This window comes from Phocoena sinus, chromosome 13 (assembly GCF_008692025.1).
Source record: "Phocoena sinus isolate mPhoSin1 chromosome 13, mPhoSin1.pri, whole genome shotgun sequence".
In the NCBI taxonomy this organism is placed as follows: Eukaryota; Metazoa; Chordata; class Mammalia; order Artiodactyla; family Phocoenidae; genus Phocoena; species Phocoena sinus.
The window spans coordinates 89953905-89972519 of record NC_045775.1 but is presented as its reverse complement, the minus strand read 5'-3'; the positions used below and the strand labels follow the sequence as shown (position 1 = coordinate 89972519).

General features: G+C 47.5%; 1 protein-coding gene across 1 annotated transcript in view; it reads right to left on the bottom strand.

The window, feature by feature from the left end:
- Positions 1-1569: 1569 nt before the first annotated feature.
- CCDC138 (coiled-coil domain containing 138) overlaps positions 1570-18615 on the bottom strand; it is a 49126-nt gene continuing 32080 nt past the window's right edge. Inside the window, 3 exon segments of the mRNA XM_032653795.1 lie at positions 1570-2040; positions 3717-3855; positions 12165-12341. Coding sequence (XP_032509686.1) covers positions 1875-2040; positions 3717-3855; positions 12165-12341 — 482 coding nt within the window. The 3' untranslated portion in view covers positions 1570-1874.

Sequence of the window (18615 nt, the reverse complement as noted above, 5' to 3'; positions counted from 1 at the left end):
CTTTGACAATTTTTGGTACTGGGTTCATGCTATCTGTATAAAATGAATGTTTTTTCCTACATTCTGGGCCAGTTTAAATAGCTTTAAATAGTTCCTCTTTGAAATGTTAAAACAATTCACCTGCAAAACATCTGGAATTAATGTCATTTTAAAAATTAATTTTCACGCTTCTATAAGACTTTAATGATTTTCTATTGCAGATTTCTTGAGGCAAGTCTGAAAGTTTGTCTTTTTCTAGAAAACGGTCCATTACATCCAGATTTTCAAATTTATCAACATAGGGCAGTACGGAATTTATTCGTAATTTTAAAAAATCTCCCTTACTTATCCTAAATATATATTTTTATTCTTCACATGTTGCTGGCTTTCTGTGTTTTGCCATGTCTGTATACATATTTTAGTTTTCAGTTAAAAGCAATCTCTTCTGCTTTTAATAGTGGTTACTCTGACATTTTCCAAAAGCCTTCTTTATCCTTCATTCTTCTGTCGAAGTCAATACTGAGATGGACGGTGAAAATGCAGAAAGCTGCTGCTTTTTACTAGAGCTCCCACTCTCCACCTAGATCCCAGGGCCCCCGTTAATTCTGTTTTTGACATCGATTAATAGAGTCTCATCCAAACACTCTCAACTATTGCTTTCCCCATTATTTACCCTTTTGAGGAATTTAACATTTCACTCCATTTTATACACAAATTACAACAAATCTTTAAACCTATTTACGTTTCAGTGGTTCCAGAGCCCACTACAGTCTTTCGGTACGAGGTTGAGTTAATAAACTCAATTTTAAGTTGGTTACAGTAATCTGTGCAGTTTCTTTTCTCAAGAATGGTACGTAAGTGGATAACTTCTGAACACCTGCAAATCTGAAAACACCGACGCCAGGCATGTTCACTAGGTGTGAGTCCTCCCGATTGACCTCTGGCACCGCAGGAGCTGGCTTGCTTTTCTTCTCCTGCAGGTAGCGGCCCATCACGCCTGGCGTGCGCTCACGGGCCTTCAGTCCCCACTCGACTCCGGCTCTCAGCTCGGCTTCTGCTCGGCCTGTGCCCCGTGGCCCCTTCGGAAGGAAGCGCCAGCCCCGCCGCCCTGCGCCCGCCGCCCTCTCCCGGGACCTCCCCTGCCCCCCAGCACTGGCTCCGCCTCCTCAAGCACTGGTGATGGGTTTGTTTCTCGCGTTCACTGTCGCTTCTGCATTTTTAAGTGCCTGTAAGCCTCACCATCACATTAGCCAGCTCTTTATGGATTTCTGTTTCTGCTTCACAAACAGCACAGTCTTCTTACATTCTTTTGAAGGGGCCCAAGTTTCCTGAGACTTTCTTCCAGATCCTGAAAATGAGACTAAATGCTGATAGAGGATAATCTCTGTGAGTCTTCAGGATGATTTCTTCTGTGTATCAGTTTTCTGTCCTACGTCCCGAGCTCTACCCAGACCTCTGGCTACGTCACTCACCTTTGATGGCAAGAGAGCTCTCTGGGTGCGGGAACTATGGCAGCTGAAGTGTGTGTACATACGCTTCTAGAAGGGGGACTTTTTTAACATATTAAGAAAACAGAACGATGACACGCTCTAACCTTGTTCCCACACGAACGCCAATTTATTCCAAAGAATTTTCCTAAAACATTTTTACAAAACGTAACTCCAGGTTCATTAACCCTGAAAATTCCATCGTGTCCATTAGTACCACCTTAGCTGAATGGAAAAAATCCACATTCCACAGCTTCTACAGTTTCCATTTTAAAGGTTAAAAATTTTTTTCCCTTTTTCATGATAAATGATGCTACTCGTAACTTCACTTGGTCGTTACTTTGGTGATTTTTACAATCTTACAAGTAGCAACACGTAGGTAATACCTACAAATAATAATGAGCCAGCCTAAGGGTTTGTACTGGCGGCCAGGGAGTTGCATTTTGTTAAACCCAAATTGAACAGAGTTGAATTCAGGTTAATACAGAGAAATGCATGCTCTGGATGTGTCGTCCTTTGTATTTCCTGAAGCATCAGATGAACTGTAAAGAGTTCAAAGAGCTTCTTATTACCCCTGTAAGAGGATGCGCACATTAGTTTAATTACACACACTTGGGAACAGTGAGAGATACGGTATGTGTGAGCGTGGGGAAATGGCACCTGTTTTTAAAAATAATGGAGGAAATGGATAACTAAAGGATGAACATGCCAAGACAAACAACATAGCTTGTGTGAAATAGGCCTAAAGTGGAAAGGTATTTAAGGAGAAAAGAGAATATGTTATCATCCTGAAACGTGCCCCCTATTCACTACCGGAGCGGACTTTTCCCTCACAGCCGGAAAGAGTGAAATACTTGACCACCTTATTCTAAGTAAGCTGGGCTTTCTAATGCAGCAGAGTATTACCTGGCCTCTTGACTTGGCTCCAAAATACCTTTGCAACCATCCTCTGTATAGTAACCACTCAGTAACTTCACTTTCGATCAGTGAGAATGACACCTGGTAGCATATTTCCCATTTCCTCGTGTACATCTATCTGTTTGCCTCTCCAGTAACCCACGTGACCACCACCCGATACAGAAGGGTTTACAGATCTACCCTGAGACTTGCTTGGGCGTCAACTTCTCCCAACTCCTCATGCAAGCTTCGTTCTGGTTCTTCATCTACGTCTGAAATGAACACGGACTACAAAACACATTGCCAGCCGTAAAGCACTCTGGCCCAAGGACACAGCTGCACTGGGCACTGCTTCAACAAAGCCCAGGGATTAAGAGCTGAGAAGGAATTAAACCTAAGTGACGCCACTGCAGCCTTGTGCCACCACAGAGGGTAAACGGCAACAGGCCTCCTCGAGAATTTACTGATTACAAATCGAGACATCACAGGCAGTCGGCCTGCAGGCAAAGGAAGACAGTGAACTGACAAGTTCAGCTGATACCAGCGCTAAACTCATAAGTTGGTGAGTTGCGTACGAGGTTACAATTTGACAGTAATTCCCTACAGTGCGGTACCGTGTGCGACACCAAACAGCAGAGACGGACCTGCGGTCACACAACCACGAGGAATTTCAGGATGCGTTGTATTCACCATCCCTGCGTGCTGAGGCGTGGCGAGACACCCAGGTCCGCTGCCATGGAAGTCACAGGCGAGGGGACGGGGGCGGGGCGGGCAGAGGAGCTGAACCAGCCCAGCGCTGTACTGTCACAAAAACGCAACGGACAGAAGGTGCTCAGAGGTGCCTCAGGGGAAACACTGGCATATACAAGACTCCAGGAGAACACGGCTTAAAGCCTATGACCTTTTTTTATAATTTATAAACTGGTTTTACCGACGTGTGCATTGGGGAAAGAAGAAATATGAAAAGAAAGCCCTCAATTCTTGCAATAAAACCAAACCAGTGGCAGGAGCATACCCATAAGAGTTCGTTACCAGCATCATTTAAGATCTTTTCTGCCCGATTCATTCGCTTCCCTAAACGCACTGCAGTCAATAAGAAGGATCTACAAAATAGTGTTTTATTCTCTCCCTTATTTTCACCGGTTCCATCACAGAATACCAGTGTGCAGGAAGCTGTTCGAGGGTTCACTCTGCCCCTAAGCGTGCGGTCTTGGATCAGTGTTAATATTCCACACACTTATTGGAAACTTTGAGTTAGTCATCACAGTTGAGCCACTACAGGATTCGGAAACATCTAAATGGTCACAGTAAGATACGTCCTAACAAAAAATGTCAGCAACACGAAATCCTTACTTGATGTTGGACAGTTTCTGTAGGATGCTGCTGAGCTTCTCTAGGACGTGGAGGTCGAGCTTCGGGCCCCGGAGCGGCACCGAGCAGGTTCGGAAGAAGAGGGAGCAGCCGCACACCTGCGGGAAGGGCTGCGGGAACCCTGCGAGACAGGCGGGTCCGCGGCGAGGGGCCAGCGCGCCTGCGGACGGGGCTCACCAACACTGAATTGGGTGTTCATTCTTTCCCCTCCTAAACCATGGGGAAAAGTACCATCATCTGAAGAATTAAAATACTACTGGCTCTTGAATGATGCAAACCGAAGGTAAGACCGTTTCCCCTGGTGTCAAACTTCCATTAAGCGGAATCTAGAAGAAAGTCCGTAAGAGGAGGCTGTTTAAATACTTAGCGGTAAGAAATTCTGTTGGGGTAGTAATTTTTAAAAAACCCTAAATTTAAGAATTTCATTTACGTGCTAATGACAACTTACATAATCGCTGAATAGGAAAGAACTTTTTAAAGCATAAAAGCAAAAGTGGGAAAGATTCATAAAAGAAAAGATTCAAAAATTTTATAAGGTAAAAAACTTTAAATGTCTATGTAAAAGAAATGAGAACAAATTAAAAGGCGGAACTCTAAAAAACAAAACAAAAGGGAAATGCCAAACTTGGTGGGGTGGGAGTTGGGGGCAGAAATCTCCTCGTAATATATTTGCCAGAAGAATTGATATTTTACTATAAAAAGAGCTTCTATAAATCACTAAGAAAAAGATGAACCTAATATTTTCAGAAATGAGCAAAGGGTGCAAGCAAGCAACTCACAACAGAACAAAAGCAGTAAAAATATTCAGCTCAGTACTGATGTAATGAAATAACTGGAATTTGCCAGATTCGTATGAAAAGACTTAAGTGTGTATATCCTTTGACTCTGACAGACATATACAAAGGTGTATGAAAAAGAGTCCCTGTAAAGTCTGTAACCGTGAAAACTGAAAGCTCCACTGAACAAAACAGTGTGTAAAAATGCTTTCCAAGGTGTAAATCACTTACATTTGTAATTAGGGAAGCTTGGACAGAAACAAAAATCATACAATAACATTAAACTGTGGCCTTTAAAATAGTTAAATTCCCCTGTAAAACTCAGGGGCTCCCAAAATGGAGACAGCACTTTATTTCAAGCACAAATCAGCGACTAAAGGACGTAAGAATAAGAGAAGTCTGCGCTCTTCATTCTTTTTGAGCACATAAGCACAGCCGGAAAGACTCTATGTCAGCATTTTGATGGTGTACTGAGGAAAATAAACTATTAAGTAGTGAAACTGGCAAACCCCAAAATAACAGTCGGAGGAATGTTTCGGTAACAGGAAGTGAAAGCTGGTGCATGGAAACAAGGTTGTGCCCTTTGCACAGGACCCCGCGGTGAGAAGCTGGAGGGGAAATGCACACCTCCCCACGGGAGCCCACCAAGTGTCTACATGTGTTTCGATCTCAGACACACAGACTCTTTCTGAAGAATGAACTTTAGGTTACGAGTATGGTGACATAATCTGCAAACAGATTAAAAATACACCCAGAGTTCAAGCAGCTTCGTTAAGCAATTGTACACCTTCCTCGGTTCAGATCCTGAGACCCGTGGTGCAAGTCACTCTCATCCGGGAGGCTGACCACCGCACGGCTGACGAGTGAGGTCCGGGGAGAGGGACAGCCCCCAGTCACTGCCGGAGCCACCTCGGGGGTTCTCAACACTGCTACAGGCCGCAGTATCAGTGCTTTCCATTTAAAAGCCCGCAGAACACCTAAGCAAGTTATGACAGTTGTTTGTAAATTGCAGAAGTGTGAGGGAGTGCATCTCCCTTTATTTTGCTTTACTTTATGTGTAAATCAGGTCCTGGCATGAATAAAACACAGATATTTACAAGTAAGCACTTCCAAATAAAAGTGAACTTCCTTGTATGACCTCTGTAATGGAAAAAGGCCAAGACCATGCAAAGAGTTTAATATACCTGCGTATTTTAAAAGTAAAGCTTATAAAGGTCTTTTAGAAGCAGAAGAGGTTCACTGGCCTGACTTCCAATCTCTCTTCTGACCTGTGAGACAGACGTCAAACAAGAGAAAGGAAACGCAAAGATTCATATATGCATTCGGTTAGGTTTACCTATAAAGGTGAAACATTATAGTCAACATTTTCTTCAGTACTACCGTGTTTAAATTAATTATATATTTTTTAAGCTTAGAAGAATTTCAATTTGAATACACGTGGCCCGTACGAGAGAGGAAAAGAAGAACCAAAGGCCCAAAAGGCCAGGTGACTCCTCTTCTAAACTTCACTGATGTCTTCACTGATTAAAATGGGAAGATAAAAGTGCTTGAGAGGGCTTCCCTGGTGGCGCAGTGGTTGGGAGTCCGCCTGCCGATGCAGGGGACACGGGTTCGTGTCCCGGTCCGGGAAGATCCCACATGCCGCGGCAGCGGCTGGGCCCGTGAGCCATGGCCGCTGAGCCTGCGCGTCCGGAGCCTGTGCTCCACAACGGGAGAGGCCACAGCAGTGAGAGGCCCGCGTATCGCAAAAAAAAAAAAAAAAGTGCTTGAGAGAATTTCTCTCCCCAACACCTAGTCATATGGATCAAAAATTGTAAAACAAATGAAACAAAAAACCTCATTTACAAAAACCAACCCACACACAGACACAGGAAGGGCAGAAGTCCTCGTCACGACCTTAAAACTGGCAGCAGGGCAGGCAGCCCAGGACAGAAGCACGAAGTTCCAGAGCAGGGCCTGAGCCCACCTCGACGCCCCTCTTCCGCAAGACACGGGGGAGGGGACACAACCTCTGGAATTCCCACCAACCCCCCCCCCCCCACCCCCGCAAACCCGCAGGGGAGCCACTGCCGCCTCTTCACTCCTCTGACAGGGAATCAACTGAAAACAAAGTCCCAGAGCGAACTGTACTGGGAACCAGCTGAAGCCAAGAGAATTTCTCTATGGGAACAGGACACCCACGCCTCCCACTAACTAGGTTAAATGAACCCAAACGAGATAGTTTAGCAGAATCTGAGAAGTGAGAACACAGCCCTGAGAATCTGGCAAAGAGCACGTCACCACCAGAGCCACCGGCTACAGGAAAGAATGGATACATTAGGAAAAAGGGCTTTCAAACTGTGGCACGGAAGGGAGAGAAAACCTGGACTGGGACGAATGGTAGGCAGCGTGTGGAAGGCCCACCCCGTCCACAAGGACAGGGAACCAGAGTCATCAGAGACAGATGAACCGGTTAGCAAGGCAGAAACAGAGACAGATATAGAGAACAAATGTATGGACACCAAGCAGGGGGCGGGGGGGGGGGGATGAATTGGGAGATTGGGATTGACATATATACACTAATGTGTATAAAATAGATTTAAAAAGAGACAGCATGTCAACTCGGTGAGCATGTTATAGCAATCAATCAACCAACCAATCAATCAGAAAGGGATATAGCACACACAAGGCAGAGTCAAACCTAAAAGAAAACACAAAAAACAGAACAGTTTTCCATAAGAGTTCTGAGGTCTCAGTTAACCTAATAACAAGGCTAGTCAATAAGATAAGAAAGAAAAGATGATAAACAGGATTTAAGAGAGAGAGAATCAAAACACCACCATTAAAGAAGTAATAAAACATCAAGAAACCGAAATGACAGAGCTGAAAATTAGATTACTGTCATAACAATCCGATCATCACAGAGAATGAAAACAAAAATGAAAGGACCAGAAAGAAGCCAAGATATGGAAAACCATCAAAAAAGATCCATGAGGACAACTGGTGTTCCTAACAATATAAAGTTAATAAAAGAAAAATATTACATATTATGTTATATGTGAAATGCTAAGTGGACACAGAACAGCAACCCAGGCAACATCCAAGGGCTACACCGTGTGCTTGAGGGAGGAAGCAGCTATCAACCACCCAGAAGAGCAGCGGGGCACCACTGCTGGGAAGGCCAGGCTGCCCTCTGGCCTCCCGAGACAGCCGCGAAGCACCACGTGCGACCCAGCATGAGCACTCAGACGGGACCTCCTTGAGTGTAGGCGCCCCGGCAGCGCTTCCAACGCAACACGAAGCAGCCTCCACAGCACCTCCTAAACTGGGGGGTGCACACAGGCTCGGGAGCAAGATTAAGAGATCGTTCAGGGACTTCCCTGGTGGCCCAGTGGCTAAGAATCCGCCTGCCAGTGCAGGGGACACGGGTTCGAGCCCTGGTCTGGGAAGATCCCACATGCCGCGGAGAAACTGAGCCCATGCGCCACAACTACTGAGCCTGCGCTCTAGAGCCCGCGAGCCACAACTACTGAAGCCTGCGCGCCTAGAGCCCATGCTCCGCCACAAGAGAAGCCACTGCAGTGAGAAGCCCGCACACTGCAACGAAGAGTAGCCCCCGCTGGCCGCAACTAGAGAAAGCCCGCGTGCAACAACAAAGACCCAATGCAGCCAAAAATAAATAAAATTAATTAAAAAAAAAAGAGATCATTGAGAATTAAGAACAGAAATGCAGAGGTTGCAGTCAAAGGACTAATCCTGAGCGCTGAATGTGACTAAATGTAAAACTAACATAAAGCAAAGTAAGAAGACGACACTAGCATGAAGCAAATGTGCAGATTCCGCCGTCACAGGAAAGATACAAACTAAACAGCCGGGAAGTGGAGGTGGGGAGAAGGAAAGAGCGGTGGTGCCAGTGCCCCACCTTCCACGGCTGGGTGTCAGCACTGCCTAAACCGAGCGGTGCAACCAACAGGGCACACTTAAAATGGGAGATTTTATGTTGTATATAGTTTACAATAAAAAAGGTAAAAATAGACAGACTCGATGTTTTTCACCTTCTTTCTTTCTTTTTTTTTTTTTTTTTCGGTACGCAGGCCTCTCACTGTTGCGGCCTCTCCCATCGCGGAGCAGAGGCTCCGGATGCGCAGGCTCAGCGACCATGGCTCACAGGCCCAGCCGCTCCGCGGCATGTGGGATCTTCCCGGACCGGGTCACGAACCCATGTCCCCTGCATCGGCAGGCGGACTCCCAACCACTGCGCCACCAGGGAAGCCCTCACCTTATTTCTTAACAGAAGGAGCTTGTGATCATTTTTGACTCAACTCTGCTTCATTTTTCCTGTTAGATTAAGCACGTCTCACTAAATAACGTGTGTAATGAGCCCCCTGTGTTACAGCATCTCCACCTGCCACCCACCCACCCGCCCCCCTCCTCCAAGGACACACGCACAGGACGGTGTCTGCCATTACATCCACTGAACACTGATGATGGGTATTTCCAAATGACAAGGTTTCTGGGGATTTTTTTGGAAAAAACACTTAATGCTCTCTACAGTTCTGCCTTGCTCGAATGGTTTTTTTTTTTTTTTTTTTTGAGTACTAAAAGTTCATTTATGTTTAATTTTCAAATTGTGGTTAAACATGCATAACATAAAATTTACCATTTTGACCATTTATAGAAGTGTAGTCTTTGTTAGTGTGAAGTGCATTCACGCCGTTGGGCAAACATCCCCCCGACCCCATCCCCCTCGAGCTCTTCATCTTCCCCAGCTGACTCTGTCCCCGTGAAACACCAGCCACCCCTCCAGCCTCTGCCCCCACCATCCTACTTCCTGTCTCTATACATCTGATGATTCTAGGGCTCTCACATGAGTGGAATCATACAGGATTTATCCTTCTGTATCTGGCTTATTGCACTGAGCACAGTGTCCTCAAGGCTCATCCAAGGTGTGGCGGGTGCCAGCATTTCCTTCCTTTTTAAGGCTGAGTAATATTCCATTGTGTGCAGACCACACTTTCTCTTGCTGCCTTCAAGAGTCTCTGTCTTTGACTTTTGACAGTTTAACATCACGTGTCTCCGTGTGGGTCTGTCTCTCTGGGTTTATCCTGAACTTCACTGAGCTCTGGAATTTGGTTAGCTTCTTAGATTTGTAAAACCATGTCTTTCCTCAAATTGGTAAGCCTTCAGCCCTAGTTTTTCATATCACCTTCATGAATTCTCTTAGCTGGATCTTCTGGATAACTTGCTGCCGCTTCTACAGCAGCACTTGCTGCTTCCTCTCGCTCTTTTATGTTACAGAGGCAGCTTCTCTCCTGAAACCTCATGAACCGACCTCGCCGGCTTCAGACTTTTCTCCTGCAGCTTCCTCACGTCTCTCAGCCTTCAAGAACTGAAGAGTCAGGGCCTTGCTCTGGATTAGACTTTGGCTTAAGGGAACGTTGTGGCTGGTTTCATCTTCTGTCCAGACACCGAGACTCTGTGCAATCAGCAAGAAGGCTATTTTGCTTTCTTATCATTCCTGTGTTCACTGAAGTAGCACTTTTAATTTCCTTCAAGAGCTTTTCCTTTGCACTCACAGCTCGGCTAAGCGTTTGTTGCCAGAAGCCTGCCTTTAGGCCTATCTTGGCTTCCGACATGCCTTCCTCACTAAGCTTCATCATTTCTAGCCTTTGATTTAAAGTGAGAGACGTGTGAGTCTTCCTTTCACTTGAACACTTTGAGCCACTGTAGGGTATTAACTGGCCTAACTTCAATACTGTTGTGTGTCAGGGAACAGCGGCCAGCAGAGCAGTCAGAACACACACATTATTAAGTTCACCATCTTCTAAGGGTGCAGTTCATGACCCCCCCCCAAACCATTACAAGAGTAACATCAAAGACCACTGATCACAGATCACCACAACAAATATAATAGTAATGAAAAAGTTTGAAACACTGTGAGAATTACCAAAATGTGACACAGAGACAGGAAGTGAGCAAATGCTGGGGGAAAAATGGTGCCAACCGGCTTGCTCAAGGCAGGGTTGCCACAAACCTTCAGTATGTTTAAAAAAAAAAAAAGTACTTGGAAAAAGCACAATAGAGCAGGGTGTGCTTGCAAATGTACATATTTTTGGATACTAAGACTTTTTGGTTTTTTGCCAGTTTCCAAATTTCTATTACTTTTATAATAAAAGTAAATTATACTTGAAAAAAACAAGGTGTGCAAAATGTACTCAAATACATTGTTGCCATTCAGGTGTGTCACCTTGGACAAGATGGTTTCTGGGGCACACAAGAGAATAAACTAACAATACAAACACAAACTTAAATGTTCTATTCAAACTACGTCTGACAAGAAAAGGAATGTATTCTTTAAATAAAACTACGTCTGACAAGAAAAGGAAAGTATTCTTTAAAATAAAGTAAGACTCATGTCCTTACACAGCTAAACCCAGATAAGTAACAGCTTTTAGCACCGACAGGAAGGAAGAAAAGAAACCACCGAGTAGTCTTCTAAAAGCACATTGCTCAGTTATTGTATGATTTACATTCACGCCCAAAACAGATAATCAGAAGCCCTCAATCTAAAAATAAGTGTGCTCACAATGCGTATGTTCAGGTAAGTCAACGCACAGACCTCAATTTACACTCAAGGAAATGCGTCAGAGCAGCTTTCAGAGAACTCTGCCTGCACAGCTAAGGGCAGCCCTCACGCCTGGGGAGCAGCGGGGCTGGGCAGAGAAGGGACCCTGCGGCCGCAGGGGCCCAGGACGGACGGAGCTCCTACCGCTTCTCCATCTCCACCTCCGCACCAAGGACCAGTCGTCTTGAACTTGCCACCCAGTGCCGGGAACCCAGTACACTTTCCCCAAATACTGTCACGACAGTCAGTAAACAAGGCGGCCACCAGACTAGGTGGCTCCAGTCTCCCCAGGTCACAGCCCACCAGACAGAGCAGAACCCAACCAGAATCTGAGAAACCGAACTCAAGAACAACGATCCTAAGAGCCAAGTAAGGCAAACATTATATTAGACACAAATACACAGGTGCTTCGCTTTGCTTCTGTGTCTTGCCTACAAACCCCCTGCCCGAGGCCGGCCACCGGGCACCTGGCCTCGCGCACTCACTCCCAGGCTGAGCTCCCGTCTGTGGGCTCCGCTTCCTGAAAGGCATAATCAGAAATGCAACACAGGGAAAAGGAGCAGCTCCACGTGAAAAGGAATGACCGAAGCTAAATGGCTGCTTCTTACAAGTCGAGAGCTCACCTGGGGTCCAAACAACAAGGCAGCCAAAGCGAACCAGAGCACCCGGGCTCGGCAACCCCGTCCGTATCCGGGCTGGGTGAGGGGCCACCGCCCGCAAGTCAGAAGAGCGCGTTACCCCAGCACGACCGCCGGAGGAAACCGGGTCCCCTCCCCCCCCTGCAGGTGAGGACGCGTCTGAGGGCCGCGCTCCCTCCCAGCCTCAGGGACAACACGGGACACAGAGCGCAGAGAGAGGCTCGAGGACGGGAGTGACGCCGCAGAACGAATCCACACAACCGGGGCCCCCTGGAAACTGCACCGAGTTCGTGGAAATGTGGACGAAGGGTCAGGGGTGGGACTGAAGACGCTACCGCACAGCATTTGGGGTATAAGAGGCACCAGGGCCTGACCCGCAGAGTCACACTGTCAGAAGAGATGCGACACTCACTGGATTCCACCGTCGTCTGCGGCAGGCTGTCGACGACGCAGGACAGGAGCCCTTTGCTGGGAACCCTCAGGTGGCTCAGCACCACCGGGACAGCCGGGTACTCCAAGAACAGGCTCTTCCCTTCATCCGCCTTCAAGTCCAGACACAGAGAGTCCAACGCCCGCGCCAGGGAGTCGGTTGAAAGGGCGCCACACAGCGGCTGCATCAGTGGTCTGGCTGGTGACAGACGCAGATGGCAGGAAGGGAACACCGCCACTTCCATGGATCCAAGAGGAAAGGAAAAACTGAACGACCAGAGGCGACAGGCTGAAGGCCAACGGGCAGGGACATTACATTATGGCAGGGCAAAAGTCGTTCAGAATTTCCCTACTGTAACGCTTAAGTCACAATAAACACCGTTCCTTCCTTACATCAAGAAAGAAGACAATGGATGCTTACTAGTAAACACCACAAGGAATGCCAGTCCCCATATCTGACTGTAACTTACCACATGCTTCCACAGACCTCAACAGCATTGGTGCCGTCATCTTGACAAGGCTCTGAGATTACATTTTCTTGCTACTGCTGCCACACGGTCGCCTGTTTCAAAATGCAAGTTCATACAAACGTGCTCAATGGGTTTTAAACCAGGGTTTCTGCCCTCTGCTCCAGACCAAACAGGAGGCCCTCAAAGAGCCTCAGGAGACTGACCCGCCTGGAGTCTCCTGCGATGCCTCCACCGTGACGAATGGCTGGAGATCCGACCACAGCCGACGCAGGGACGGCACCTGCGGTCAGGAGCCCTGGAACGTTCTCCAAGATGTCCCACGGGTGACTGGGAAGCACTGATGTGACCGGGATCAACGCAGATGAGTTAAGATACTTCAACGGCTACAACAGTTTACACCGTGCTTTCAAATGTGCAAGAACATTCCGGTTCTCTAAAACTCTTTCAACACACTATTCGAAGCCACAGAAACTGTTCATGCTGTTCACGCCCTAGTGAGTTAATTTTTCTGCTGAAAGTTCTGTTTAAAGAAGGCTCAGAAGTGTTCTGAAACACACTGAAAATATGACAGGATCACCACTAAATTCCTGTCCTCTGGCCTCAGGTTTTGTCTCTTCTTTGCTGTCCATGCTACGTAAACCAAAGAAATAATTAGAGCCCTAATTACTAAGAATGAGAAGCTGCTGGGACTTCCCTGATGGCGCAGTGGTTAAAAATCCGCCTGCCAATGCAGGGGACACGGGTTCGAGCCCTGGTCCGGGAAGATCCCATATGCCGTGGAGCAGCTAAGCCTGCGTGCCACAACTACTGCAGCCCACGCGCCTGGAGCCTGTGCTCCACGACAAGAGAAGCCACCGCACCGCAACGAAAGTGGCCCCCGCTCACCGCAACTAGAGAAAGCCTGCGCGCAGCAACGAAGACCCAACACAGCCAAAAATAAATAAATAAATAAATAAATTTATTAAGAAAGAAGGATGAGAAGCTGGGAATAACCTGTGTGAAATTAAAACACATGTGAAAGAATGTTTAGAACTTAAGATCTGTGCCTCTGTGTCAATTTATAACGCGCTTCATCTTTACCTCTGGTAGCATCCAGCCCAAGGCACACCGCTGCACGTAACTTCTGAGCTTCGCAGAGCACTGCAAAGCGACCGTGTATCGAGGTCGGCAAAGCTGCAGCTGCTCTCCGGAGCTGCCTTGCGGAGGCAGGAGAGCGCTGACGGCCGCTCCCGGGTACAAGCACCACTACGGGTGCTGCCCTGCTGCATCTGACACCAAGTCCTCTCCCTTCTCACTCGGCATTGCCTCAGATTAAACAGGCCGAAGGCTGCACGATCCAGCAGGTTTGCAAGCTTAAAAAGTAGTCCTTTAGTAATTTGGAGGGGATACAAAGATGGTACTTGGTTATTTTATTTTTGTTTTTTATTTTTTCGGTACGCAGGCCTCTCACTGCTGTGGCCTCTCCCGATGCGGAGCACAGGCTCCGGACACGCAGGCTCAGCGGCCATGGCTCACGGGCCCAGCCGCTCCGCGGCATGTGGGATCCTCCCGGACCGGGGCACAAACCCGTGTCCCCTGCATCGGCAGGCGGACTCCCAATCACTGCGCCACCAGGGAAGCCCTGGTTATCTTTTTAAAGTGGTCTAATCTTTCGAGGGGAAATTAAAAGTTACCTCCTTACTTTAATTTCCCTAATAATGAAGATTTCCTAAAAACCAATTTAACCTCTAAAAGAGTATTCTAAAAAAGTTTAGTTACCAACTGTGCCAAACCTGGTTTCTTTCTATACACATGCTGTACTACTGAGTGTTTAAGAAACGTCCCGACGTTCAACAAGACCACTCTTTAGTCCTGATCAGAGGCCATCAGTGGGCGACGGCCGGCTCGAGGATCGGATCGGATCGAGTCTCGGCAGTGACTCCGCCTCTGCGGCCGGGCCCACCCGGGACTGTGACCGCAGAAGGCGGCAGAGACCTCCAGCCCGGCAGCCCCTGGTGCGGTGTAGACAGGTGCAGGCGAGGGGCCGCATGGGGGAGGAGCCCAGCGCAGCCCAGTCTCCCAGCGGAGCTGAGCCCAAAGAACCACGTGTTTACGTGGTCCATTTGAGCAGCGACAGAAACCCAACGGCATCCAACAGATCGATTCTGTCTCAGGGGAAACCAACCCTGCGCGGTTTAATAACAGCAAACAGTAATGACGGCCACAAGGAGAGTGGTTAGCGTACTGCCTAGGGGCCTGCTGGACGCCAGAACGCCGCCGCGGTGCAAACACAGAAAAGGGAGGGGCCCACGCTGCACACCACTGACGGGGCTGAGCCTGTGGCTGCAGAGCTGAGCTCTCACCTGCCGGTCACGCTGCCGCCTCCCCAGGCCAAGCCTTTCTGCCCCTGAGCACGGCAGTCACACCCCGCACCCCTCTAAGCCTGAGGGTGACAGCATAATCACAAACACACAAACCCGTGTGGGTCGAGGGCCGAGAGCGGGTAGGGCAGGACTACAGAACAAGCCCTGACGCACACATTAAGTCAAACAGGAGAAGGCTGTCCCTTAGACAGGAAATCCCATCAGGTAAGAGTCTTATCACTTCTTCTAATCCTCGCATCTTTACACGGATCAAGTGTAAAGATCAAGTGTGAATGCAGAGAGCTGTATTCAAATGTTTCACGCTGATTCCCACACCTACGCAGTATCGTTGTTGATGACGCATGACATCTCTCTGTCCTCGAGAAAGATCTGGCTCCCTTACAGTTTGTTCTTCTGTAAAAATGACAAGCCCACATCCCTCCTCAGGTTCCTGTGGGGAGGAACCCTGAAACCACCCAGTGTGGCTAGAAAAAGACCGGCAGCAGCACGAGGACCCACCCACTTTCTCCACCAGCGCAGACAGCACACCAGCAACCTGGGACTTCCTTCCCTCCTGAACTGTTTCCTTACAATAAGTCTTATTAAACGTTAGGATACATCTTGGTGGCTCCTGAAACCAGAATGCACTTCAAAAGTGATCATAAACTACAGTGCAATCAAAGCTGTACATGTCCCCTCCGGTGGCACATCCCCCGATCACTTAGCTTTGTGTGACGGGTCTGAGGTCGCAGCTCACAGTGAATGTCAGAGAGCCGCACAGCAGTGACGGAGGGCGCAGGCCTAGCCTCCACGTATCACCTGCAGGACGGAGGTGAGAGAATGCTGACCCCTCGCCACCCTGCTGGAAGGGTCAGAGCAGCCAGTATGCAGCGCTTAGCCCAGGACAGCAGGCACTGTGTAGGTGTTTGCTATTACTACCTCTTTGATGGTCTCGGGGAGTCACACTGGAGGGTCAAGAGGTGGGCTTTAGAAACAGAGCTGAGCTGAACCACGCTGTCAAACACTGCTGTGTGGCCCTGGCACAAGGGTCTAGGCTCTGTGACCTAATAACCACTCAAATGGGGATAAACCATGTTCAGACAACATACAAAGGGCTTGACATGACAGTGTCAAATCCACACCAAGGATCACTACCTGCGTCGATTCTCAGGAACAATCTACCGGCACTGTCCAGTCAATGGAACAGGGAATCACCTTACAGACCCACATATTTCTGGGTTATTAAGCATTTAATATTATGTGTATCATCCAACCCATCTATTCTCCATTGTTTCTACTAAATTTACCGATCTTGTAACAGACGCTTCTATTTTATAAGCAGGAAATGTCCTCTCACCAAGTCTACTTGTTTAATTTAAGAGCTTTTCTTACGTTTACTTTTTTACTTCTCCCGGAACTTGCTGCAGTGCGTGGCAAGACAGCGTGTGCCTCAATCCCCTTTCCCCACACTTGCACCCCCGCCCCTAAGGGCGCTTCCTAGATGTCCTCCTGCTCTCCTGGCTCTTCCTCGGCTTTCTGGCTGAGACCCAACGGCCCCCCTCCTGCCCTCAGGACCTCTCTGGGGCACCTGACAAGTGAAGGCTGACAGGGGACCAGGGGACCAGCTCCACAGGGACTGGCTTATGATTCTATGTTCTTAAAAAACTGACTTGGACCAGGAAGCAATCAAATTCATTAATTCAGTAAGTCCACATGAAGTGCCAGTTGTGTGTCAATTCTGGACTATTTTCCTATTATAATGTTTTATATCAATATTACTCATTTTTATTATTACACATCACAGTTGTTTTACAATCTGCGAAGGCAGAGCCTCCGCCCCAGGGCTGCTATCTCACTTGTTTCCTTTAAATTAGCACACTCACTGCAAATATTTTTTCAAATAAACTTTTCTACTACTCTCTCAACTTACACAAACCATACTGGAATTTTAATTGGTACCATTAGATGCAGCCACCTGGGGTGTCTTATAGATTCTAATAATACTCTTGGTCTTCCCGGGTAAGAAGAACGGAAGTCCTTTCTTGCTGCCCTTTAACTTGGGCGATAATCTTTATCAACCTGTTCATTCACCCGTTATTTACCAAATCTTTACTTACGTCCTGTTATATTTCACAACAGATGAGGTTTTACAGATCCCATGTTAGATTAATATCCACATTTTTTACATTATTTTGTTTTGCTTACATGAACAAGATCTCTTTTTTTCACACATTACAGCTGCTTGTTACTGATGGTCACGGTAGTTACGCTCTAGTCACGACAGTAGTCAAAATCAACGGACTTCTGTGAATTTCCTCTGGAGCCCGTTTTCTGAAACCCAGATTAGGCCTTAGGCCACTCGGGCTGCTGTAACACAATGCCAGAGACTGGACGGCTGGGAAAGGACAGAAGGTCCTGCTCGCAGCTCTGGGAGTCTGGGGTCGAGGTGCTGCCGGTTTGGCGTCTGGCGAGGGCCCTCCTCCCCCTTCACGGTCTTCTTGCTGTGTCCTCGCATGGTGGAGGCCCGAGGGAGCTCTGTGGGGTCTTGTTCATCTGGGCACCACCCTCACGACCTGAGCGCCTCCCAAAGGCCCATCTCCTGACACCACCTCCCTGGGGATTAGGGTCTCCTCAGGTGAACTTTGAGGGGGACACACATTCAGACCACAGCACACTGATCTCTCAGCCAGTTTCTCTGACTGTCTGACTTACACAGAGTACCCATGAGTTACCAGTTTTCTCTATCCCTTTCCAATGTTCCTTCCCACTTGTTTAAGGTCACCACAGGTGGTCAGCACGGCCAATACTGTGCTGCACAGAAGGGGGACGGGAGGCACCGAATCCCTTCCTGCTTATTTCTCCTTTCCATTCGTTCCATCGGTAATGAATATCACTTTGTATCAAATGACGCTATCATGTATGCTGACATGTGGTGGACTCTGGCTTGGCTAATAGCCCTTCTCACAAACAACCTTTCAGGCAGTGACCACCCTATCTGTTAGGAAAATAACTAAGAGTCACAGTTTGGTTTTTCCCTTAAATTCCTTATAATCAGGAGAATATACTTCAGAGAAAGTAGTCAAAATAATTTACCACCACTGTGCACTTAAAAAAACAACCAACCAGACTGAGTTATATCATCTAACAGGGAAGGAAGAAAGATGGTCTATTTATTGTTTGACTACATTGGTATCACTCACCTTAACACAAATTCTCATATTTAATAATCCAAAAAAGATAACTACTTATAGCTGTATATCAAAACTGTACTAAAAATGGCCAACTTTGATGGAAACTTTTCTTTTTTTTTTTTTTTTTTTTGGCTGTGCGGCCTGCAGGACCTTAGTTCCCCGACCAGGGACCGAACCTGCGCCCCCTGCAGTGGAAGCACGGGGACTTAACCACTGGACCACCAGGGAAGTCCCTGAAGGAAACATTTTTAATGCATTCATTTCCTCGTTCCCTCGTATACATCAAGCACCAGGCTGGGTGCGGGGTGTACAGTGGGCAACAAGGCGGTAAACTTACACACGAGCGTGGGGGCTGAGAAACTTTTTCTGTGAAGGGCCACGTAACAACTTTATAGGCTCTGGAGGGCAGGCTGTCTCTGTTGCCAGCTACT